The sequence below is a fragment of the Mesoplodon mirus genome, assembly GCF_964341445.2.
Source record: "Mesoplodon mirus genome assembly, chromosome: 9".
Taxonomy (NCBI): Eukaryota; Metazoa; Chordata; class Mammalia; order Artiodactyla; family Ziphiidae; genus Mesoplodon; species Mesoplodon mirus.
Window position 1 is genome coordinate 21,662,869 of NC_138985.1, and position 23,952 is coordinate 21,686,820.

The window sequence follows — 23,952 nt, forward strand, 5'->3', positions numbered from 1 at the left end:
CAGGACAGCAGCAAAGGAAAACCTCAGGATGAAAGCTATAAAGCAGGACTATTGAGTCATCAGTATAATAAACTGGGGCAGGAGAAGAGAAGGATTCAATGAGACAACTCCAGGAGGAAAAGAAGATGACTTCGTAGATGGCATGATTTGGGAACATTAAAAGAGTGCAAGAAAACAAAGAGCAGTTAGAAAATCAAGGAAAATCAAAAAATACCCATAAGATGGACAATCCCTCGAGCCCTTCCTTTCCAACCAGGGCCTGGCAGGATGGCTCCCACAAAGAAGGGTGGCGAGAGGAAGAAGGCCTGGTCCACCATTAACGAGTTGGTGACCAGAGAATACACTATCAACGTACACAAGCACATCCATGGAGTGGGTTTCGAGAAGGATGCCCCTCAGACTCTCTAAGAAATCCAGAAATTTGCCATGAAGGAGATGGGAACTCCAGATGTACACATTGATACCAGGCTCAACAAAGCTGTCTGGGCCAAAGGAATAAGGAATGTCCCATACCGTATCCGTGAGTGGTTGTCCAGAAAACGTAATGAAGATTCACCAAACAAGCTCTCTATGTTTGTTACCTATGTACCTGTCACCACTTTAAAAGATCTACAGACAGTTAATGTGGATGAGAGCTAATTGCTTATTGTTGAGTAAAGTTATAGAACTGCCTTCGCATCTTAATTTTCCTTTTCTAGTTGCAGCTAAAGTTTTGTATATCTTTAAGCAGTTCCCAACTATAGGATCATTTGGAGAGCATTTCCTAAGTACTGTGCTTGGGCCCCTTCTCCCCAGTCCCTGGAGTTTTTGAATATTTGGACGGGGTCTAGGCAGGTGTTCTAAGGTGGTTTTGAAGTGCAACCTGGCTTGCGAATGACTATTTAGGTAGTTGGGACATTGTGGGTATAATGCTAATGCTTTTACATGCAGGTTTTGTTGATTCTAAGATACACATTTTCCCAGAAACTGGCATGTAGAACTTAATTGACATTTTTCACATTTTAACAAACTAAAATGATACACTTGATAGTCTTAGATTTAATGAAATATGTACAGTTCCTTTTTAGCTCACTTATTTGTAGTGGCCCCATGAGGTGTTTTTAGTCCTGGTTTATGTGGAGCTAAAGCTCAAGGGTAACCTTTTTTAAAGGTTACTAACAAAATCTGCTTATTTCAACCTGAAAGCAAGGTGTTGCAGGGATTATGTCTCAGTGTTTATACCACTGACGTGAATTAAATGCCATATAGCAGTCCCCTTTTGAAGCCCTACTGATGATGGTAGTGGGGTTGGGGGCCACCTCGAGTGTAATGTACACTGTGAAGATGGGGGGTGGGGGAGCAACTCCAGGTTATCCATTCCCTGGCACAGTCCAGACCCTAGACACTGAAACAGACCAAGTCAATACAAAAATCTCTTATGTAAAAAACCTGGAGACCAAAAAATATATATAACCATAAGATGGTCTTAGTCTGAATGAACCAACCCAAATGTGGCATGGTTTAAAACATTGATGGAGTACAGAGAAAAAGAATCCATTTCGCCTTGATACTAGGGATGTCCTCATTCAAGAGGTCCAAGTGTTGCAAAGAAGGATCAGTAATTCTAAGATTTGAATACTATTTACATAGTCATAAGAACATAAACCATTTTTTGGTTTTCAATTTTTAGAATCAAACTTTTCACAATTTTAAAAGGACTCAATTGCAGGGGAGAATAAAAATGTTAACAGCAATGCCAAAATAAAAGTACAAAGCTGATAGTAGGTGGAAGAGAAATAAAAAATGCAGAAAGGATGAGGGAGACATTCATCTTACAATGTAGGAAGTGAAAATTGATAAAACAAGCAAAAGAGACAAGTATCTAGTTTAAAATTACATAATGTGATGGTTAATTTTATGTTTCAACTTGGCTGGGCCACAGGGTGCCCAGATATTTGGTTAAACATTATTTCCAGTATGTCTGTGATGATTTTTCTGGATAAGATTAACATTTGAATCAGTAGACTGAGTAAAGCAGATTGCCCTCCCAAATGTCAGAGGCAATCTAATCTGTTGAAGGCTTGAGCAGACTAAAAGACTGAGTAAGAAAGAATTCACTCTCTCTGCCTGACTGTCTTCAAGGTACTGGTCTTCTCAGGCCTTCAGACTCAGACTTGAAATGGAACTTACACCATCAGCTCTCCTGCTCCTCAGGCCTTCAGACTCAGACCAGAACTATACCATTGGTTTTCCTGGGTCTGGACTTCTCAGCCTTCATAATCATGGGAGCCAGTTCCTACTGATACTGTTTCTTTGTAGAACCCTGACTAATACACTTATGAACTTCATCCATTATGCCCTTATGCCCTCGGATCCGATTTCTGCATTTCTCCTACAAACTACATTTCCTAGGTTCTTTGCCAGCTGGCTTCCAGAGTGGTTTGACCAACAGTAGCTTGACTGCAGAAAGGAAGGGAGGTATAAGCCCAGATTCTATCTCCCTTCTGGGCAGCCCCTTCTCCTGTGATCCCTGCTCCTACTAGGCACAGTTCTGTGTTTCTCTAGTCCTGGGGTAGAAACACTTTCTGATGAGAGTAATTCCTGGTCATCATTATTTTTTTGGCTCCTGGGATCTCCCATCACCTATGAAACTATTTAAAATACCTATAGTGAATAATTTTCTGGCTGGACCCTGACTGAAATGTAATAAAGATAGGAATTCAGCAATATAAGTGTACTTGGAGGAGAGCAGAGAGAAGAAAGGTGGTATAAGGGAACTACATCTCATCTTCATATAGCAAGTCAGTAGATGGTACCTAAAACTGATAAATCAATAAACAGTGCTACAGTATATTATCTAGAATTATGAAGATAACAAACAAAAGAATAAAAACCTGAAACAGTTCAAACTGTTGCCTCAAACTATTGAGTCAGTAAAAGACCTGTGGTTGCCAAGGACTCAGGGGAGAAAGAGAGAGATGAATAGATGGAATATAGGGGATTTCATGGCAGTGAAACTACTTTATGGCAATGGTGAATGCATGGCATTATATATTTGTAAAAATTATAAAACTATACAAAACAAAAAATAAACTCTAAGATAAACTAGGGACTTTACTAGTATCAATATTGCCAGATAAACTGTAACAAATGCACCACACTAATGCAAGATGTTAATAACAGGGGAAACTGTGTGTGTGTGTGTGTGTGTGTGTGTGTGTGTGTGTGTGTGTGTGTGTGGTGGCAGGGATGGGGAGGTACATGGAAACTCTCTGTACTTTCCAGTCAATTTTTCTGTAAACCTAAATCTGTTTTTAAAAATAAACTCCATCAGTGAAAAAAGAAAGAAGGGAGGGAGGGTAGGAAGGAAGGTGGAAGCTATCTAAAAGACATGAAGGAAACTTAAATACACATTTCAAACTGAAAGAAAGCAATCTGACAAAGCTATGTACTTTATTATTCCAATTATATGACATTCTGAAAAAGGCAAAACTATAGAAACAGTAAAAAAAAAAAACAAAACAAAACAAACAGTGGTTGCCAAGCATTCAGGGGGAGAGAGGAAGTGATGCCTATGTGGAGCACAGTGCCTTTTTAGGGCAGTGAAACTATTCTGTATGATACTGTAATGGTGGATACATGACATTATGCATTTGTTAAAACATATGAAACTGTGCAACAGAAAAAGTGAACCCTAGTGTTAGTTAATAATAAAATGTCAGTAATGGCTCATCCAGTCCTAGCCACAGCAATGAGACAAGAAAAAGAAATAGAAGGACCCCAAATTGGAAAGAAAGAAGTAAAACTATCACGGTTTGCAGATGACATAATACTATACTTAGAAAATCCTAAAGACAACACCAGTAAACTACCAGAGCTCATCAATGAATTTGGCAAAGTTTCAGGATACAAAATTAATATATAGAAATCTGTTGCATTTCTATATACTAACAACAAACTATCAGAAAGAGAAATTAAGAAAACAATCCCATTTACAATCGCATCAAGAAGAATAAAATACCTAGGAATAAATCCAATTAAGGAGGCAAAACACCTGTACTCAGAAAACTATAAGACATTGATTAAATAAATTGAAGATGGCGCAGACGGAAAGCTCTACTGTGTTCAAGGATTGGAAGGATTAAAATTGTTAAAATGACCATACTACCCAAAGCAATCTACAGATTCAAAGAAACCCCTATCAAAATACCAATGGCATTTTTCACAGAACTAGAACAAATAATTCTAAAGTTTGTATGGAAACCCAAAAGACTCTGAATAGTCAAAACAATCTGGAGAAAGAAGAACAAAGCTGGAGGTATCGTGCTCCCTGATTACAAACTATACTACAATGCTACGGTAATCACATGGTATGGTACTGGCAAAAAAAGAACAAAAAAACCTGACACATAGATCTATGGAACAAAATGGAGAGCCCAGAAATGTACCCACACTTAAATGGGCAATTAATCTATGACAAAGGAGGCAAGAAAATACAATGAGGGAAAGGCAGCTTCTTTAATAAATGTCACTGGGAAAACTGGACAGCTACATGAAAAGAATCAAACTGGACTGGTTTCTCACACCATATACAAAAATAAATTCAAATAGTTTAAAGACTTAAATGTAAGACCTGAAACCATAAAATTTATAGAAGATAACATAGGTAGTATGCTCTTTGACATCAGTCTTAGTAATATTTTTTTGGATATGTCTCCTCAGGCAAGGGCAACAAAAGCTAAAAAACAAATGGGACTACATCAAACTAAAAACTTTTGCACAGTGAAAAAGTATCAACAAAATGAAAAGGCCGCTTACTGAATGGGAGAAGGTATTTGCAAACAATACATCCAATAAGGGGTTAATATACAAAATATGTAAAGAACTCATACAACTCAACATTAAAAAAAAACCCAGGGCTTCCCTGGTGGCGCAGTGGTTGAGAGTCCGCCTGCCGATGCAGGGGACACGGGTTCGTGCTCCGATCCCGGAAGATCCCACATGCCGCGGAGCGGCTGGGCCCGCGAGCCATGGCCGCGGAGCCTGTGTGTCCGGAGCCTGTGCTCCGCAACGGGAGAGGCCACAGCAGTGAGAGGCCCGCGTACAGCAAAAAAAAAAAAAAAAAAAAAAAAAAAATAAAAAAAAACCCAATTAAAAAATGGGCAGAGAACCTAGACATTTTTCCAAAAACACAGAGATGGCCAACAGGCACATGAAAAGATGCTCAACATGATCATCATCAGGGAAATACAAATCAAAGCCACAATGAGCTATCACCTCACACCTGTCAGAATGGCTATTATCAAAAAGACAACAAATAACAAGTGTTGGTGATGATGTGGAGAAAAGGTGTACTCTTGGTGGGAATGTAAATTGGTGCAGCTGCTATGGAAAACAATATGGATATTCTCAAAAAATTAAATACAGAACTACCACATGATCCAGCAATTCTGCTCTTGACTATTTATCCAAAGAAAACAAAAACACTAATTAGAAAAAATATATGCACCCCTATGTTCATTATTGCATTATTTACAATACCCAAGATATGGAAGTAGCCTGTGTCCATCAATAGATGAATAAAGTAAGTGGCATATATATATATATATATATATATATATATATATATATATATATATATACATATATATACATATATATGTATATATATGTACATAGACATACAATGGAATATTACTCAGCTATGAAAAAGAATTAAATCTCTCCATTTGCAACAACATACCTTAGAGGATATATGCTAAGTGAAACAAGTTAAACAGAAAGACAAATACAATTTCACTTATCTCTGAAATCTAAAAAATAAAACAAGTGAACAAATATAACAATATAGAAAGAGACTTATAGATACAGAGAACAAACAAGTGGTTGCCAGAGGGGAGGGCGGTGGGTGGAAGGGAGAAATAGGTGAGGGAGATTAAGAGGTACAAAATTCCAGTTGTAAAATGAACTAGTCACAGGTATGAAATGTACAGTGTGGGGAATAGAGTCAATAATTATATAATATCTTTGTATGTGACAGATGGCAATTAGATTTATCATAGTGATCATTTTGAAATGTATAGAAATATTGAATCACTGTATGTAATAGGAACTAACATAGTGTTGTAGGTCAATTATACTTCAAAAACAAACAAACTCATAGAAAAAGAGATCAGATTTGTGGTTACCAGAGGTGGGGGTGGAGGGAGGGGGAATTGGATAAAGGCAGTCAGAAGGTACCAACGTCTAGTTATGTTATTACTAGGGATGTAATGTACACTGTGATAAATATAATTAACACTGCTGTATGTTATATACGAAAGCTATTAAGAGAATAAATCCTAAGCGTTCTCATCACAAGGAAAAAATAATTTTTTCTATTCTTTTAATTTTGTATCTCTAAGAGGTGATGAATGTTCACTAAACTTACTGTGATAATCATTTCATGATGTATGTAAGTCAAATCATTTTGTTATACACCTTAAGCTTATACAGTGCTATATGTCAATTATATCTCAATAGAACCAGCAGAAAGAAATTTAATTTAAAAAAATTTAATTAAAAATTGGTTCATCCATCAATTATAATAAATGTACTCATATTAATGCAAGATATTAATAACTGTAGAAACTGGGGGGGTGGAATTTTGTACTTTCTATGGAATTTCCCTGTAAACCTAAAACTGCCCTAAAAAAAATAGCCTATTTAAAAAAAAAACCCTGACTTTTAAAAAAATGTAGGGAAGGGGTGTTTGTGGGTGAGGCACGGCTTATTATTGTTAGCCCTCACGTGCTTTTTAAGGTGTTTTTTTTAACTGTGTATACATTACTTGGGTTAAAATGTTTTTAATTTTTTTTTTAATCTGTTTACCCACCAGGAAATGAAAAAGACCAAAACTACCAAGTGTTGGCAAGGATATGAAGTATCCAGAACACTAATATGAAAGTTCATGTAAATTGGTATAACCACTTTAGAAAACTGGCAGCGTCCAACAAAGCTGATAATTTGCATAGCGTGTGACCCAGCAAATTCACTCCTAGACAAATATTCCAAAAAAAAAATTTCACCACAGGACATGTTTGTTCTCTATGTGCACTGAAGCTTTATGCATAATTGCCCTAAACTGAAATCTACCTAAATGCCCATCAAGAGTTGCAGAAACATTTTCACACAATGGAATTCCATACACCACCGAGAATAAATGATTTATAACAACATGTAATAATAGGAAGGAATCTCACAAATAATTTTGAGTGAAAGAAGCTAGGCATGTGACACTTAATTCCATTTATATAAAGTCCAAAAAGAGGCAAAATCATCTATGCTGTAAGAAGTCAAAATAAAGATTATCTTGGAGGAAAGATGGGGAGTGATTGAAAGGGGCATAAGGGAGTCCTCTGAGGGTACTGGCCAGATTCTGTTTTTTCAATCTGTGTGCTAGTTCCACGAGTATATTGAATTTATGAAATTGTATCAAGCTGTGCTTATACTTTTAATATATGTACTTTTTAGTATGTGTATTATGCATCAATAATTTATTTTTAACCTGAGAGTTTTGTACCCTAAGCCACACTTTTTTTCTATACTCTCGCCACTAAATATTTAAACACAGAATATGTACTTGAAAAAAATCCGAGTATATATATATATATATATATATATATATATATATTATATATACACATACATTTTACAGTTAATTTCAGTACTTGGAAGAATCTCAGTGTAACATTTCTATGAATACTTTCAGAAGCAGAAGAAGTCCAATTTTGAGTCCAACAGAATATTTATTCAAACTTGCTGGGCTAGCCATAGTGTTTGCTGTTGTTATGATTGTTACCTTCCACTTGGTTTCTGGATATGCTTATCATGTTACAGATCATGGTTTAGGGTGACATTTACCAAGACAAGTGAGCATTGACAGCGAGAAGTCATCGCTCTTGTGAAATCAAATCGGCAGTCAGGCTCCATTTTGAGCTTCTTACTATGGGATAACTTCCATCTAATGAAATTCTTTTGTGTCATCTTTAGATACTGAAACCTCAGCTTGCTCACCAAGTTAGAATATGCTCTGTTATTCTCTGTGCTAAGAGAAATTAGAACTAAACTACAGGCTTTAGACCCAAAATCTGAAAATAAGTGTGTCACTGCTTCAAAGATGAAGATTGTTTTACTTTTAGTAATAATTTTCTGCTCTTCAAACATAACTGTCACACTCATTTGTTTCCTTGAACACCGGAAGTACAAACTTCACAGAAATTAATTCTAATTTTGTCTGTACATGCAAATTAATATGGTTCTCAAGCAACCCTTCCTGCACTTACACCAAGGGAAAACTTAGTGTGGAAATCTGGCAAGTTATGGGATCAACAATAGATTACTATTTTAATTATCTTTCAGAGATACCACGATGATAAAAGAGACCCCCAAATTTTAAGAAAGTCTAAAACTCCAACAGTAAAAACTTTTTTAAATCAACTTACTCCAACCTCCTGCCGGTTTGTCAACAGGCTAAAAACATTTCGAGATTTCTCTGTCTTCGATTTAATTCACCCACAAATTACCATCTCTTAATTCGTCTTTTCGCTTTCCCAGACCACACTCTATTCTCAGGATGCTAAATTCCCAGAGGACCCCACTCTCAGCATTTGTATTCTCAGCACACGCCTCCAATTAATAGCATTTATTAAGTATTTTCTATGTGTCTACCATTTACATCCCCTTTAGCCCTTTCAGTAGCCTCATCACTTCTTTTACTAACCACATTTGATACTTGAGGAAGCTAAAGCACAGACAGTTTACATAACTTACCTCAAGTTCTAATGCTTATGAGTGGTGAAACCTTAATTCCATTCCAGGCACTGGAATTCAGTTATTACACTATTGCTGCCTCTAATTATTGATAGGAACTTCAGGCCACACAGTAGTACTATGAATCCTGCCCTCCCACCTCCACTCCTACCTTCTAGACTGTAATGAAAATTCTGGCTTTACTCATTCTGTGGAACAGACGTTACTGCTGCTACTCACATGAAGCACTTGGACTTCCTTTCCTAGCATGAAAGAATGTGAGCTTTAGACTTTTTAATCACCAACACAGGAGGACATGGGGCTAGGGCTCAAAACTGAATGTTGATGCATTTTAAAAGTCCTTTTTGCTGGCAAACTTGGTAACGACTTGGGATTGGCCATGAAGTACTATTCTGGAGATTCACTAGATCATTCAAGAGTTGATGTCACATAGAGTCCCAAGACAGCACAAAACACAGATCTCAAGTTCACACACACACAAAAAAAGTCAAAATTGATCGCACTGTTAATTATGATGTTTTCCAACTCACATGCAAACATAAAATCCCATTTCAAAAACTTTCAACATCATTAGAAAAACCAGTCACTGTGTATTCTCTAAAATTTATTTACAGTTAATAAGTTAAAAAGCAAAGTACAACCAGATTGTAAATCTTAATCATATGCACATCAAACTGTCCGAGGAAACAATTCGGTTCCATTACAAACAATTGCCTTCTACTGCACTTAAGACATAACAGTCTATCAGAAAATGTTTCAAAACACACCAATAAAGTATTATAATAAAGTAAATATTATGCATATACGTCCACTAAAAACCACCAATTTAAAGAGTGCTGTGGCAACCCTTAAAACAAAAAGCTTTCAGTTCAAAATTGATTTTTTTTTTGTATTCAAATATTTTTCATGTTTCTTTATTGAAGAGTTTTCAGAAAAATAGTACTATCATGTGCACGTAGCAAATCAATAAGTGTCAGCCACCAGCTTAGTTACACGTGTCCAACGGGGTACTCGAACTCCAACAAAATAAATACACACCACAACAGCAACACTTTGCACTATCAACAACGGAGCTTGCCCTCAACGATCATGACATTCCTGGTTTCTGGAAGGAAAAATAAGTTGCTGGTTGACAGGAAGGAGGATAAAAAATGACATCAGGAATCCCCAAAGGTTAGTGGAGATGCCAGTCACCACATTTAGGCACTCAAAAGTTAAAAATGAATTAAAAGCATAGCAAGGTGATCAACTTCCTCCTAGCTTCCCCCTCTACTTGCGCCGTATGAGATATAAGATAATCTTATAAGAGAATGAATAAAATCATGAGTTTTCTTTTAAAAAACTATATACAAGCTAAGCTACAGACTTAGAGGACAGGAAATGGATGCCTCACCATAAAGGCCACCTTGCCAAGTTCCTCTTCTCATTCCGCCCAATGTACCCATAAAATACTTTCACTTTCCTGTTAATATACTAACCAACTCTATTAGTTGTTTCTTCACGTTTTAGAAGCTGTAACATAGGCTTTGCTAAAGAACAGTTGGCAGAAATAGATTTTTTGACATCTTATTCCACAAACTAGAAATGGCATGATTTTTAAATAGACCAGATAAATAACATACTGAATTCAAGATGGACAATCAGATCCAAACTGAAATCAGACAGCCCAGATAATCCAAAGAAGCATTTTTGCTAGTTCAAGTGCACTAAAGTAACAAGGCATGAGGAAAAAATGTTAAGAATCTCAGTTAAAATAAATGCATGGTGTCAATGGCTGTTTCAGTTTTGAGCTGAGCAGTTATCCTCCCAGCTAAGTCTAATTTCATAATCCTCTGGGAAACTATCTAGATAAACTGTACGTTAAAATTACATTCTAATATGGCCACTGAATTTATTTTTTAATTATTATAAAACTATATACAATAGTGAGTGATACCAATACATATTTTTTCCTCAGGGGCCAGTTAGCTAAAAAGTTTTAACAATTTGGGGGTGGGAGGGGAAACCCTATGTATCTGAAATACAACTGGCAATAAGCTAATAACCAAAAGAATATATATAAGCTTCCTATCACACAAATAAAATTTAACACTCTCCATCAACTAAGTGATGATTCACTTTTATTTACTCATGTGACAGTGTTTGTAACAACGTGTTATTATTAAGTAGTGAATAAAAGAATATGAAGCATACTGGGAAACTGGCATCAAGTCGTAGATATATATATATATATATATATATATATATATATATATATATATATATATATATATATATCTATCTGTTTTCTACAAAACAAGAACACTGAAATTAAAGTCACAAAACTCCTACTTACGGACTATTCAACTTGAAAAACTCAATCCAGAAAGCTATGCCATTTGAATTCTAAGAACACAAGAGTCAAAACTTCAACTCTTATTATTCTCCTACGAAGCTGCCAAGCAGAGATAAACCTTAATACTGAGGATTTCATATGTCGAGTTCCAGCCAGTATGAATCGTTCCATAGCAGAATACTTAAATTTGAAAAACAGTGGTACAAAAACACCACTTGACCCTTTAGCTATTGCAGTAAAATCTGGCTGTGGCACCACCGGCTAAAAACCATTAAGTCTTGCTGCCACCAATGACCAAAGGCACTTGGATAATCAAGAATTCCACACCGGGCCGTATGATATAAATGCTATCATAAAAGTGTAAAAGAAGGGTCAGTACTCTGAGACTCGCCTGTTCGATTCCTGTGGTCTTCAGCTGTCAACAAAAAGACCGGTAACTGCAAACATAATTATGAATGGAATTAAGATAAAAAAAGGAAACTCGTGGAGCAAAAAAGACAATTAATTGTCATGATGTATATAAAAGCGATGGATATTAGTTTGGACATTTCTTGCTACCCAACAACAAAAAGTAAAGAAAGATCTATTTTGCCCAAAGTAACTTCAACCAGTTATATGATACCAAGAAATGTCCCCACCCCCTCGAAATCACTAATAGTTCTGAGAATTCTAATGGGTATTCTGTTTATCATTTTAATCACAAGGTTTACACACATTTATTTCTCCTGTGCGATTCCCAATTTAAAATAGGTTATCCTTGAACTATACCTGGATTTGTATGTTAGACCAGTACAAGGAGACCAAATCATTTCCAATAGGATTCCATCCATCTCTTTAACCAACACCAGTTCTTTATAGCTCTTTTTTTCTTTATCACAAGCCATGTGGTTTCAATGCACTTTAATTTTTATTTAATCAAAAAGAATTTAACAACTCAACTTTTCCTAAGCAGAACTTTATATGAGTTTCAACCATTTTCTTTAGGAGCTCAGCAAATATAAACATTAAATCTCAATATAAAATCTTTAGAAACACCTCAAAAATGTTTAAACAGTTGTAGTTTGCATCTCTTTGTTTGCAATCACTGAGCCCATGGAATTCACAGCATACAAATCCTTGCACTATTATCAGTTATAAGCTTGAATCTCTTAGAAAAATATCCTTGGTCAAAGCTTTGGAATCCGGTTAAAATTAGGAAACGAGTGGGATTCAGAATACCCTGAGCACAAACGGGTGCAACAGCACAAAACAGGTTCGATCTTTCGTCCAGCAAGAGGGGTGGCAGTCAAAAACAAAAACGGGGGTGGGGGTAGAAGAGCGGGGTGAAAAGCAAGTCGATTCTGGCGTTATTACACAAGCATGAAACCAAATTCCTTTGGAAAAAATAACGACTTCTTCGGAGGACTTCCAGACCAGTGAGGTAGAGTCCAAAGGGAGAAAACGGATCTGCCCCTCCAGTCCTGGAGACGTCTCAGTCCGGGGTATGGAAGCAAAGGGCCCTCCCCCACGGGTCCGACGGCCTCCTCCTCCGCAGCCACGAGCCGGGAAGGGGCGGAGGACGCACCTGCCCCGGAGTCCCAGACGGCGGCGCCGCCGCGAGCCCGGGGCGCGGGGCCGGGAACACCAGCCGGTGACTTCTTCGCCCGTAAAGTGCACGAGGGGACGGGGTCCAGGCCGGATCTGTAAACACTCGACTGACACTTGTCCATCCCTCCGGGCGGAAGCTCCGTCGCCGGCTGGGAGGGCGACGCGGGCCGCGTCTCACGCCCGAGGCACCGGGAAGCGGCGGAGCCTCACCACGGGTTCCAGGTTCACTCGCAGGACTTGGTGCGCCTTACGCCGCGCCGCCGCCAGGCTGCGCTCGCCCCACACGTCGTCGCCGACGCGGATGGTGGGGAAGATGGTCAGCGTCGGGGTGGCCGCCCTCCAGATCTCCTCCAGGGTGCGGCCCCCGAAGCAGGGCTCGGGCGCCGCGGGCTTGGCGGGGAGGCTCTCCCCGGGGTCCGCCGCCGGCGGCGGCGGCGGGGGCTTCCTCCGGCGGGCGGCGGGCGCCCGGGCTCCGCGGCGCCTCCTCCTGGCCGCCGCGCTCGAGATCGGCCTGCGCGTCGGGCCGCGGGCGGCATGGGGTCCCGGGGGATCGGGGACCAGGGCCCGGCAGGAAGAGTAGCCGTAGACGTCCTTGCTGCGCAGGATATGCGGGGAGAACTGGTGCTTGAAGCTGCAGAGGAAGCTCCAGAGCTCCGCTTCCGAGCTCATGAACTCCGTGCTGCGTGGCATGAACAGCTTGAAGGCGTCGCCCAGCGCCTTGGTGCTGTCGGCCAGCGAGAGTTGCGACCGCGAATACACCACCTTCTCCTCCCGCGCCTCCAGCGCGGCCCCTCCTCCCGCCCTAAAGCCGACGCCCCAGGCGGCCGCGGCCGGGGCGGCCGGGGACCGGCGCCGCCGCCTCTTCACGCTGCGCCGCATCGGAGGCCGCTCGGGGCCGCCCGCGCTCGCCGGGTCCCGCCGCCGCCGTCCCCGCCCGCCTTCGGGTCCGCGGCAGCAGCAGCTGCTGGCGCCTCCCGCCCGGCGCGTCTCTAGCTACTTTTCTCGCCGCCGCCGCCCCTCCCCCTCCGAGGGCGGAGGACGCGAGTGAAGATCCTGCTGACCGGCACAAGATGGCGGCCGGCGCCCACCCCTGGGCTTTGTCATTGGACGGCGCCTCGCCCCCCTGGTTTCTCTTTCTTCTCCTCTCTTGCCTCCTTTCGCCCTCTGCCTTTCTTTAAATGTGCCCGCCTCAGGCCCCTCCCACCGCAGCCCCGACTCCACCCATTGGGTGCTCTCAGAAGAGGGGCGGGGACTAATGGGGGAGAGGCCAGTTTCTGGTAGATGGTGCTGGGGTGGGTGATGGTGGTGGCCCTTGAACGCGAGTCAACAGTTAGGTGGGTGTATGGGGAGGGTGCCTTGTCTAGAGTAAGGGGTGGACATCAGCTCCACCTTGGGGAGAGTCACTCTCGGAGTGAGTGGGTGTGCATTTGAAGACTGAGCTTGGAGGTCTACCAGTCTGAATAACAAAGAGACGTGCCCAAAGGCTGTGGTTTGTAACACAGAAAGGGAATTTGGGTCTAAGTCCAGGGGGAATGGGCCTTTCACCATTCCCTTCTAAACCTTCAGAACCCTCTTTTGCATCTTCATCCAGCTCTTCCCGCTTTTGACCCCAATCCATGTCAAACAACACTAGTAATCCAGAATCATTCAGGTAATATGGATGGCATCAATGGCATTGTTTCCTTCTAGACAATGGAACCATCTTCACCTTTAAGAGATACTCTGCTTATCGGGAAAGCAAAGCCTTTTATACCCGTAGAACTAAATACTCTGCTCAAGTTGATCAAAGATCAATTACAACAAAGCCATTCTCCCTCTGGAAAACAGCATTTTTGAATATATAATTGTTTTTTAAATGAATGCACTTCACTTTTCATTTAGTTTTAATATGTCCCTTTGCAGCACCATCTCTATCATTGAGAAAGGATGCAGCTTCACAATCAAAAAGGTTCTGCTGAAGAGAACACATTGTTAAGAACCCATCACCTTTTGTATTTGAGAGGAGGGGATTATGAAGGTTTATAGAGTAATGGACAGTCTTCAGTCATCTTTTCAATCCTCAGTACTTAGTTCAGCACCTGTCAGATAGTGGGCACTCTATGTTTGTTGAGTGAATCGATGAAATACCACTGATAATTTAAAATGATGTGAGAAAGAAAGATACATTGAAATCGCTAAGAACAGGACAATTTTATTTTTCATATTTTACATTGCAGTTTTCTCTTAACTCCATTAAAGTTTTAAGGTTAAAAAAATCTCCTAATACTTAGAACTTTGAGGTAGGCATGCAAATTTTACCCTTCAGTGAGCACCTTATTTGCAGCAGAGAACTAATAAAGCAGAGTTTTGTGATTTGCACATAGCTGCTAATGGTTCCCTCGAATATTTGAGCTGAAAGATACCTAGGTTCAATCTCCTTATTTCACAGATGAGGAAAGTTGGACCCACAGAGGTTCAGTAATACAGCTTCTTGATAGCAGGACTAGGACTATAGTTTAGGTCTTTGGATTTCTAATCTAGTGATCTTTATATTTCACTGGAGGTTTTTCAAATTGTACTGCTCAGACTCAAAGAGGTTAAATAGAAAATGCTTTATGCAAGAGTGGAGTGACTAAGGGACGGAGTATTTCCACTTCCACTCCTCTCAGAATTGAGCAGTTTTTATCTGCCCTATATTGGACTTACAGATATTTTCTTAGAACCAGATTTTGTTCGTTTAGTTTCAAAACAAAGGAATAAAGTAAATAAAATGAATAAATAAAATTAAAATATTTTGAAAGTTGCTTCTCTACACCAGAGCACAGTCTTCACACACTGGGTTTATGGTAAAAACCAAACATCCTACCAGGAGACCAGTTTTCAACTTACCAAAATCATGGTAACTTTCTGAAGAGAAAATCATTTTCCTAGAAAAGCACACCCTGATCTCAGGACAAGATTATGGAGCCAGTTACCAGCTTCCTAAGTCCTTATAAAGAAATGTCATTACAATAACTCTTTATATCACAATTAGTTCTCTGGGTAATTCTGGGAACACACACGAATGTGAAATTTGTATAACTTCCATTGGAATGCCCCTGCAAGATAGACATAGAAAATCTCACAGAGTAAGCCAGCAGAGTAGTAAGGGGACTTCATAGTGAAAGAAAAGGGTAAAATAAGGATTTATGTACTCCTGGCTTCTCATATTATTTCCTCCCTTCCATGTTAATCATATGATAAGTACTTAGGGTTCTTAACTATGGAAATGTTTAGGGTCTTTTGCCACATAAATACATACCAGGCATCTACACAAACTTAGCGAATTGATTTCAGTTAAAAGGATGAATCTTTTTATAAGACCATTCTTATTCTAAAAAAACATAAGGTCTCAACAAATTGCAGAGCATTCAAAAGTTCATTTTATAATACATACTCATTTAATTTACTTAAAACCAAACAATATCTTTATGAAATATTTTTAGGAATTAATATCATGTCAAACTACTTAAATTATTGTATAATTTTAAATTTGGCATTGTTTGATTTCTCTATTCTTCTGTTTTCACTGTTTATTTTTACATTTCTTCTTGATCTCTACCTTTTGATTAGCTTAAATAGTCCTACAAATGTTTCTTATCCATTCTCCATAAGTGAGTAAAATTTACACATAAAGATAATATATTTCTTCTAGTTCCTGGGACACTCCTAAGACACTATAAGGTTTTTGGAAAGTTGGCAAATTGAAATTTTGTTCTTGAGGAAACACTGTTTAAAATGCTGAGTTTATTCCTTTACCTCTCAAGGAGAACGATGCTTCCTATATATCTGATAAGTAGTGGATAATAAGAATAAACAACAAAAAACTACCTCTATGTGTATATTTTCTGAATTTATAATTTCTGTAGTTTAAGAATGAAACCAAGCAGTGATTGGAGAAATTGAAAATAACATATATCTCTTAGCTATCCAGAACTTGTGCTTTAAGATTCCACTTCTATGAAATAATTTGCTTCTTGCAAAGTGGCCAAAAAATAAAAAAGTATCTGTAAGTGGCTGGGAGCATCCACTCTGGAATCAAACAGACTTGGAATCAAACAGATCTTTATAACAAAATATCCTTAGATACATTTTTTATCTTTCTGAGCCTATCTCCTCATCTATAAAATGGGCATAATCTCTACTACAATAGATTGTTTTGAGGATTGGATGAGTGAACATTAGTAAAACTTTTACTAGAGTGCCCAGATCACAGCAGGCAGCCAATAAATAATAGTTATCTTTATTTGTCTTATCTAATTGAGGATTTTACTTGGTTTAACCTGTGTATTTCAAATCCTATATTACAGTGGGAGTCTATAGATTTTTTTTTAAGTAATAGATTGATGAGAGGAAAATCAAAATGTTAGAGCGAGAAGGAAATTTAGAGATCATGTAATGAGTCCAACATTCTTAGTTCAGATGAGAATATTGAGATGCCAAGAGATATGCCCAAGTTCACACAGCTGAATGGTAGAGTACTCTGAACCAGAACCTAGGTCTCCAACTGTTAATCCAGAGTTGTTTCTAACTTTCTTGTATTTAATCCAAGGAGATAGCATTAATTTTTAGTTCAAGTGAAATTACATAGGACATGATTCATCAATTTCAGCCTTTTCATTAGAATCATCATAAAGTAATTTAGATCTTTCTATAAAAGTTATCTCGAAGCTCTGATATGCTCTAAAACTGCTTAATGTAAAATACACAAAATACACACTTAAACTGAGAGGCCAGAACTTCCACTTCCAGGAAGATGAAATACCTGTACCTTTCCTATTCGTCTTGCTACTTTCAATTTAAAACCCTGGACATTATATATAAAATGAACATAAGAAGACTGAAGAAGGGAGAAGAGAAAGCAGACAGGCTAAGGATCTCAGAACCCAAAGAACAACACAGCAGTGAGTTCCCTGCGTTCTCTTTTTTTCTCTTTTCTGCACACATCTCAGACTGAGCGCTGGAGAAGCCAGCAACCAAGAAATGCCAACAGACATAAAAGACATAAAAGCGCCAACAAAACCTTGTTCTCTCTAGCTTTAGGACCAAGAAAGGAGTAGCCTAGCAAGACAGAAACTTTTAGAAAATTATTGATCTACTGCAGCAAAACACCACCAACCCCCCAAAAACACTATGGCTTTTACCCTCACCAGGCTATAACTAGGCACCCCACCACTCCTTTGGGGGTGATGTCAGAGAAGACCAAATAGGGAACCACAAATCTCATCCCTGCTGGGCAGTGAAGAAGCAGTTCTCTCTGCAAAATCCCAAGGATGAAATTCAAGTTGAGGATGGGGCAGTGGGGACGAGAATAAAAGAGTCTAGATCTTCAACGACATTGTTGAACCATCACACCAACCCTGAGACTGCCCGCCTCTGGGTATCTAGTTAAGGAATCAGTAAATGTCACTATGACTTAAACTACTGTTACTTGAAGCCAAACACAACGTAACTGATACAGACCCCAGGTGACTGTGACATGCACTGCACACCGCCCCCAATAGACGCCCCCTTATGCACCTGCCCCCATTGACTACCAGTGTTAGAGATTTTGCCAAAATTATTTTAGATTTCAAAATATTTCCTGAGAAATTCCCCCACATTCAAGCAGAAGCTCGTAATAAATAATCACTGTCTCAAGCAAAACACGATTAATTTACAAAAATATGTTGGACAAGAAAAGACCAAAAGACCACAGGGTTATGTCATTTGTAAAATATTTCCATTTAAGTTACTTAACTCTTAGTTTTGAAGATTTGTAGCTAGATTTACTGGAACTGTTTTCCCAAAATTGTGGCCAGGAAGATATTTCCACTATCTTATCAACCTACTCCCACTCTCTGTTTAGTATCTAGACTGTAGCTCAGTGACTCTTCCCTCCTATACAGATAAAGAGAATTAAGGATCCTCTCCCAAACGGGTTTTCTAGCTTTTATTGCACTGTCCCCACCAATGATTTTTCAAATTAATCAGACAGTAGGATATATTTTATATGGTAGTAAACTTTAACATAAAATACGTTTATTGTGAAAACGATATTACATTAACATTTATTTTTTAAATGTAAATAAAAAGCCCACTCCATAATATCCATATTCAAATATCTATTTTCATGTTTCATTAGTTCTAATTTTATATGTCATAGTTTTCTTCACTTAACATATAAATATTCCTTTGTATTTTTACACAATCTTAATACACCGTACTTTTACTTCTTCATCATAATATAATATTTCTTCTACCAAGATGTTCAAATATAATATTTGTGGAATATTTAGGCCATAAGGAGACTGTTTTCAGTTTTTCAGGATTATAAACAATGTTCAAATGCACCCCTTCAGCATTTTTTTCTTCTTTTCATTACTTCCCTAGGATAAATTTCCTTGGTCAAGAAGTAAGAAAAAATTTGAGACTTCTTAATACATATTGTTATATTGATTTCTAAGAAGATCACAACCAAGTTACAATACTTCCAGCAATATGAGTATGTGTTTCACCCCAACCTTTCCAGAATTGTTTTATATTTTTTAAGCATTTTTGCCTGTCTTAGTTATTAATTATTATTCAACTTGCATTTCTTCTATTACTAGTGAGAGTGAACATCTTCTCTTACACTTCTTAACTTATATTTACTGTTATTTGAATTATCCCTTCATGGTCTCTCACAATTATTTATTGTGGTCTCTTGGTAGTAAACACTTAAAAGAAAATATATTTGTCTAGTGTGCCATTAAAATAATTCTTTTATGACATATCTTGTATATATTCGTTGAAATCTGGAATTAAGATCTGCAGTGGCGGTGTTTTCTTTAAAGGGTAGTTTCTTATAATTGCACTTATGTAGGCATATACCTTGCTTTAAATTACAAGTTTCTGTTTAAGATGCGAACAAGCAATTTCCTATGCTCTGTCTTTTACCATTTTCAACATTTTGATCTGTGCTTTAGATAAGATGATGAGTGGTGGGTGGGCTTATCAAACTTAGAGATTCCATGGAGAGATAGGAGAGAGCTGATACCTCCTTCTAAACCATCTAAAACAGTGAACCAATTCTTTAAAAATGTAATTTCATAGAAGCAAGTATAAAGTCTAAACCAGGAGTCTGTCAACTCAACCATAGAAGTATAACATAAAAGAACTACACTTAATAGCAACACATGTTTAAAAGACCAAGAGGGTTCAGTTGGTAGCAAGCTTAATATGAGTCCAATACGTTTGCCCAAGACCTTATGTGATCCTACAACTGTATCCGTCATAATCACTATTGCTCTGCACTCTTCAGACCATTCCTGGAGTATTATGTATAGTCCTGGGACATTGGCACATGGGAGCCTATTCCCCAGAAGAATGATGTGGAAGAGAAAGGGACTCAACACTGGGTCATGGGAAGAATGGAGAGATGGCTTGGATTATTTTCCTTGGAGAATAGAAGTCTCATGTAGGATATTATTAAGGACTTGCAAACATTTTAATATTTGCATGTTCTCTAAGGTTCTAAACAGGGAACCAACTAGCTATGGAGCGCTATTGTATGTTTAGTAAAAAGCATTCCCACTGGGCAAATGAATTAGAAAAAAGTGTTCCTGTCTCTGGGCAAATAGATTGTCACACTTTGTACAGAATATGGCAAAGGGAGTACAGCTGCATTTCAGACCCCGCTTATCCCCTCGGTCACTTATTTTTGTGCACAGATTGTTCAACTTTATGCAGTGGCCCTAGCTCCATGGTAGGGTCAGTAAACTATGATCATGGATTGAATCCAGCCTATGGCCTGTTTTTGTAAATAAAATATTGTTGAAGACAGCTACACTCATCTGTATTGTCTATGTCTGCTTTCCCACTATAATGGCAGAGCTGACCAGTGTCAATGGGGCTGTATGGCCTGCAAAGCATTAAATATTTACTGTGTGGCTCTTTACAGAAAAAGTTTACTAACTCCTGACCTACAACACTTTTTAAAAAAATTATTGTTATACTTGACATACAATATTATATTAGTTTCAGGTGTACAGCATAGTCGTTCGATATTTTCATACATCATGAAATAATCACGAAAAAAAGTCCAGTTACCTTAATTTTCTTCTGCTCACAAATACCAGCAACTGGGGGTGCAATTAGGGATTTAAAGAGTGAGTGCTCATTTTTAAGAAGCAGATTTTGGAAAAGAAAATTCACTCTTTGATTTTCATTTCCCAGAAGCAACCATTTTCAACACTTCTGGCATTTCTCCTGTCCATGTTTCGAAATAACATGCTTATACTGCTATTGCTTGATTCTTCAGTTTTAAATATTTTTCGTGTATTTCTTGCTATGCCAGATGTGGATTCTTCTTTGCCCTACCTCTTAACATATTTATATCACATATTTTTGCTAAATCTGTATCTGGCATTTACATTGCCATGACTATGCAAATAAAGCAAACTTTCTAACCACTAAAGCCTTCCAAAAATAGAAAAATATCTTGTAAGGTTAGTGTGTTCCTGTAAATAACTTCCTGTAAATCCTGGAAGGCAGATATTTTCTTATTTATCTTTGTATCTCCAATACCTTCTACAGTGCCAGTATATGTGAGGTAATCTTTAAATGGGAATGTTTATTGAGAAAGAGTCTGGCACTTACTATTTCCCAAGAAAGCATCAAAGTAGCCTCATGGGGAAAAAAAGAATCAGAATTCTGTTAGGTTTCCTGACTCTTAGTTAGCAATTTAGTGTTATTGTGATTTGAGATTATAGAGAATGGTAGAAAAGAGGAAGAGCTGTACAAACTCTCCAGCGCCTCAGGCTTCCAAAGGGCATCCCAAGGTCCTGAATGTGTGGATAGATATAGCACCCATGTGTCACGGCGCACAGATATGCTGGCTTGGATGCAAGTGAAGAGAGGATGTCTAACTTAGATTTAGGACATTTTCACTTCTCTCTATTGGAATGCCATATAAATCTAACAGAATGCCTGGATTTCTACTAATGTTCAGACAGAACTTGGAGCAAAGCAGGAAATGGGTTTCTGTGTAGAACCAGAGAAAAATTTATGTAACTAAGAGCTAGAGCAGAATCAAGCCAGGGCCTTTATGTAACTTTCAAGATAATATCTGGACCTACAGCATGACCACCTTTTCAATAAGTTTTTTTACTGGTATTTTATAATCATTATTTTGCTTTACTTTGTAGTAATGATGACTCTTTCATTTACCCGAAATTACATTTATTTAGTCTAACAATTTGTCTCTCAGTATAAAATGGGGGAGGAGGAGAGGGTGTTATTTTTTATTCAACACAGTGCCAGCCTCTGAGTAAGATGTTTTACCACATGAATTTAAGTACTATACCATGAAAACCAAGAAAAAGACAATCAGAAACTTTCTTAACTTTGAGTTATAGGATTATTTTTCAGTGACAGGACATGGACTCTCCCAAGATCTTGTATAAGACTAATTCCTATTTTGTTACAGGACTATAGCCTTGGTCAGGGGTTGCAAACCTACAAGAGTGCTTCAACTGAACTTGCACAGAATTTCAATAACCATGAAAGTTTAAAAGAATTACGGTTCTCTTGCTGTTCTTGAAAAATGTTACTTCTGTCACTAATGGGTCCTCATTCAACATGGTCACAAGGGCTGGAGCTGAGAAGGTTTTGTAATCTGTGTGCCCTCAGTAACGTGTGGGTCTGCAATCCTTGGGCTCTAGGAAATCTCAAGATTATCAGATCAAAGTTTATGGTCTTAATACCGGTGGTACTATTTGTTCCCACTCCACTACTTAGGGTAGCTTCAGGGAGTAGAAGTTAACGTTTTGGTGCTTTGAGAAACAGGGCGTATATTTAGGAATAATAATAATAGAGAAGACTTTAACACACTGCGATGGACACAGCTTTGTCGTGATGATGTCCAGCAATTCACTTTTTTAACTCCCATCTTCTTGAAATTGGCCTTCCGTTTTCATGTATTTGCTTATTTGCAGAATGTTTGGACTATATTTATGAGGAAAAAGCCCCAATGGGGCATCGATTCTATTAAAAAAGTAGGGCAGAAACCCAATGGAGAAAATATTCTTTTGATAGGATACCAATAAGGAATATATTAAGTAAATGATTAATGTTATAAAAAGTATTACCATAGTACATGATTAAAACCACAGGACAGCATTTCCCTGAACTCCCTAATGATCTTTGTAAATCACTAAAAAAAAAACCCAGGACTTGATTTGAAAACCAGAAACTTCAATGCAGAGTCTGTCGATAACAGTGTGTCAATACTTCTCGTCCACCCTTGAAGTCAGGATGTCCAGTGAACAATCTGAATATGGGTCGGTAGAGGCTGTTCTTTAATATATTTTAAATGCTAAAGAGAAAATTAAGCATTACTACCCACCAGAAATAGGTAGAATTATAGTAAAGAGGGAACTTTCTTATCTTATTTTGTTAAGACTATTAGCATTACTCATTATGTAATTTTTTTATCCATATCTGCATTTTAGCACTTAACACAATATTTTTTAGTTTGCTTCCATGTTTCTCTTTCCTAAAAGTCTTGAAGACATAATCAAGTCCAATTTCCTTTGAATCCCCAGCTCTTCACATAGTATTTGGTATTTGGGTGTTCAGGAAATATTTGTTGAAAGGATGAATATATCAATTCATTAATCATACAACAGGCAACTTTTGAGGTAATTAACTATTACTACTCAAATGTTCAAATTTTAAAACTTGGATCGTAAAACAATCTAAATAATTGGTCTCTTCCTTAATTTCAAGTCTGCGCTCGCTCACGCATGCACATGTGTGTATGTCTGTGTGCATGCCCATGCTTTCCCTACAATCTCCTTTCACTTGGCACCCTCTAAAGATGTTTATGCGGCTGACATCATCCCACTGAAGACTGGGCCTTAGGCTTGACAAAATGCCCAGCCTGGCCCAAGAAGCTTAGGGAAGTTACAGTTCACTGCAATAAGCATGAAAGGTAGATTCTTAGCCAAGAACACCAGTATTTCAGTGTGTTCTTTTCAGTCTTACAGTGGGAGACTTCAGTTGATGGCAGTAACAACCTGCTTCTCCGAGGTAAGGTCCTACCAGGTGCAGGAAGCACTTGAACCTAATCAAGACTTTAGTACCCTCCAATCATGTCACTCTGAAACTCCAGCATAATTACCTTAACTGGCCTGCGTAAATAAAAAGCTGCTTCTCACAGGCCAGGTCCCCTGGATCTCCTATTTAGATGGCTGACATTA

The 23,952-nt window shown here is 38.4% G+C and overlaps 1 protein-coding gene and 1 pseudogene across 2 annotated transcripts; one reads left to right on the plus strand and one right to left on the minus strand.

The window, feature by feature from the left end:
- Window positions 1-237: 237 nt before the first annotated feature.
- LOC309810778 (large ribosomal subunit protein eL31-like) lies at window positions 238-639 on the plus strand (annotated as a pseudogene). The gene has a single exon. The product of its transcript is annotated as a large ribosomal subunit protein eL31-like (transcript).
- A 12,134-nt stretch (window positions 640-12,773) lies between these two features.
- Window positions 12,774-13,681, minus strand: CCDC71L (coiled-coil domain containing 71 like). Its single transcript, XM_082632990.1, has one exon. It carries the CDS (start codon window positions 13,589-13,591, stop codon window positions 12,887-12,889), a length of 705 nt encoding a protein of 234 aa, XP_082489116.1. The 5' UTR covers window positions 13,592-13,681; the 3' UTR covers window positions 12,774-12,886.
- Window positions 13,682-23,952: the final 10,271 nt, after the last annotated feature.

What these genes read in the sequence shown, in the direction of transcription:
- CCDC71L (XM_082632990.1), bottom strand. Translation starts at nt 13,591, where the DNA reads ATGCGGCGCAGCGTGAAGAGGCGGCGGCGCCGGTCCCCGGCCGCCCCG.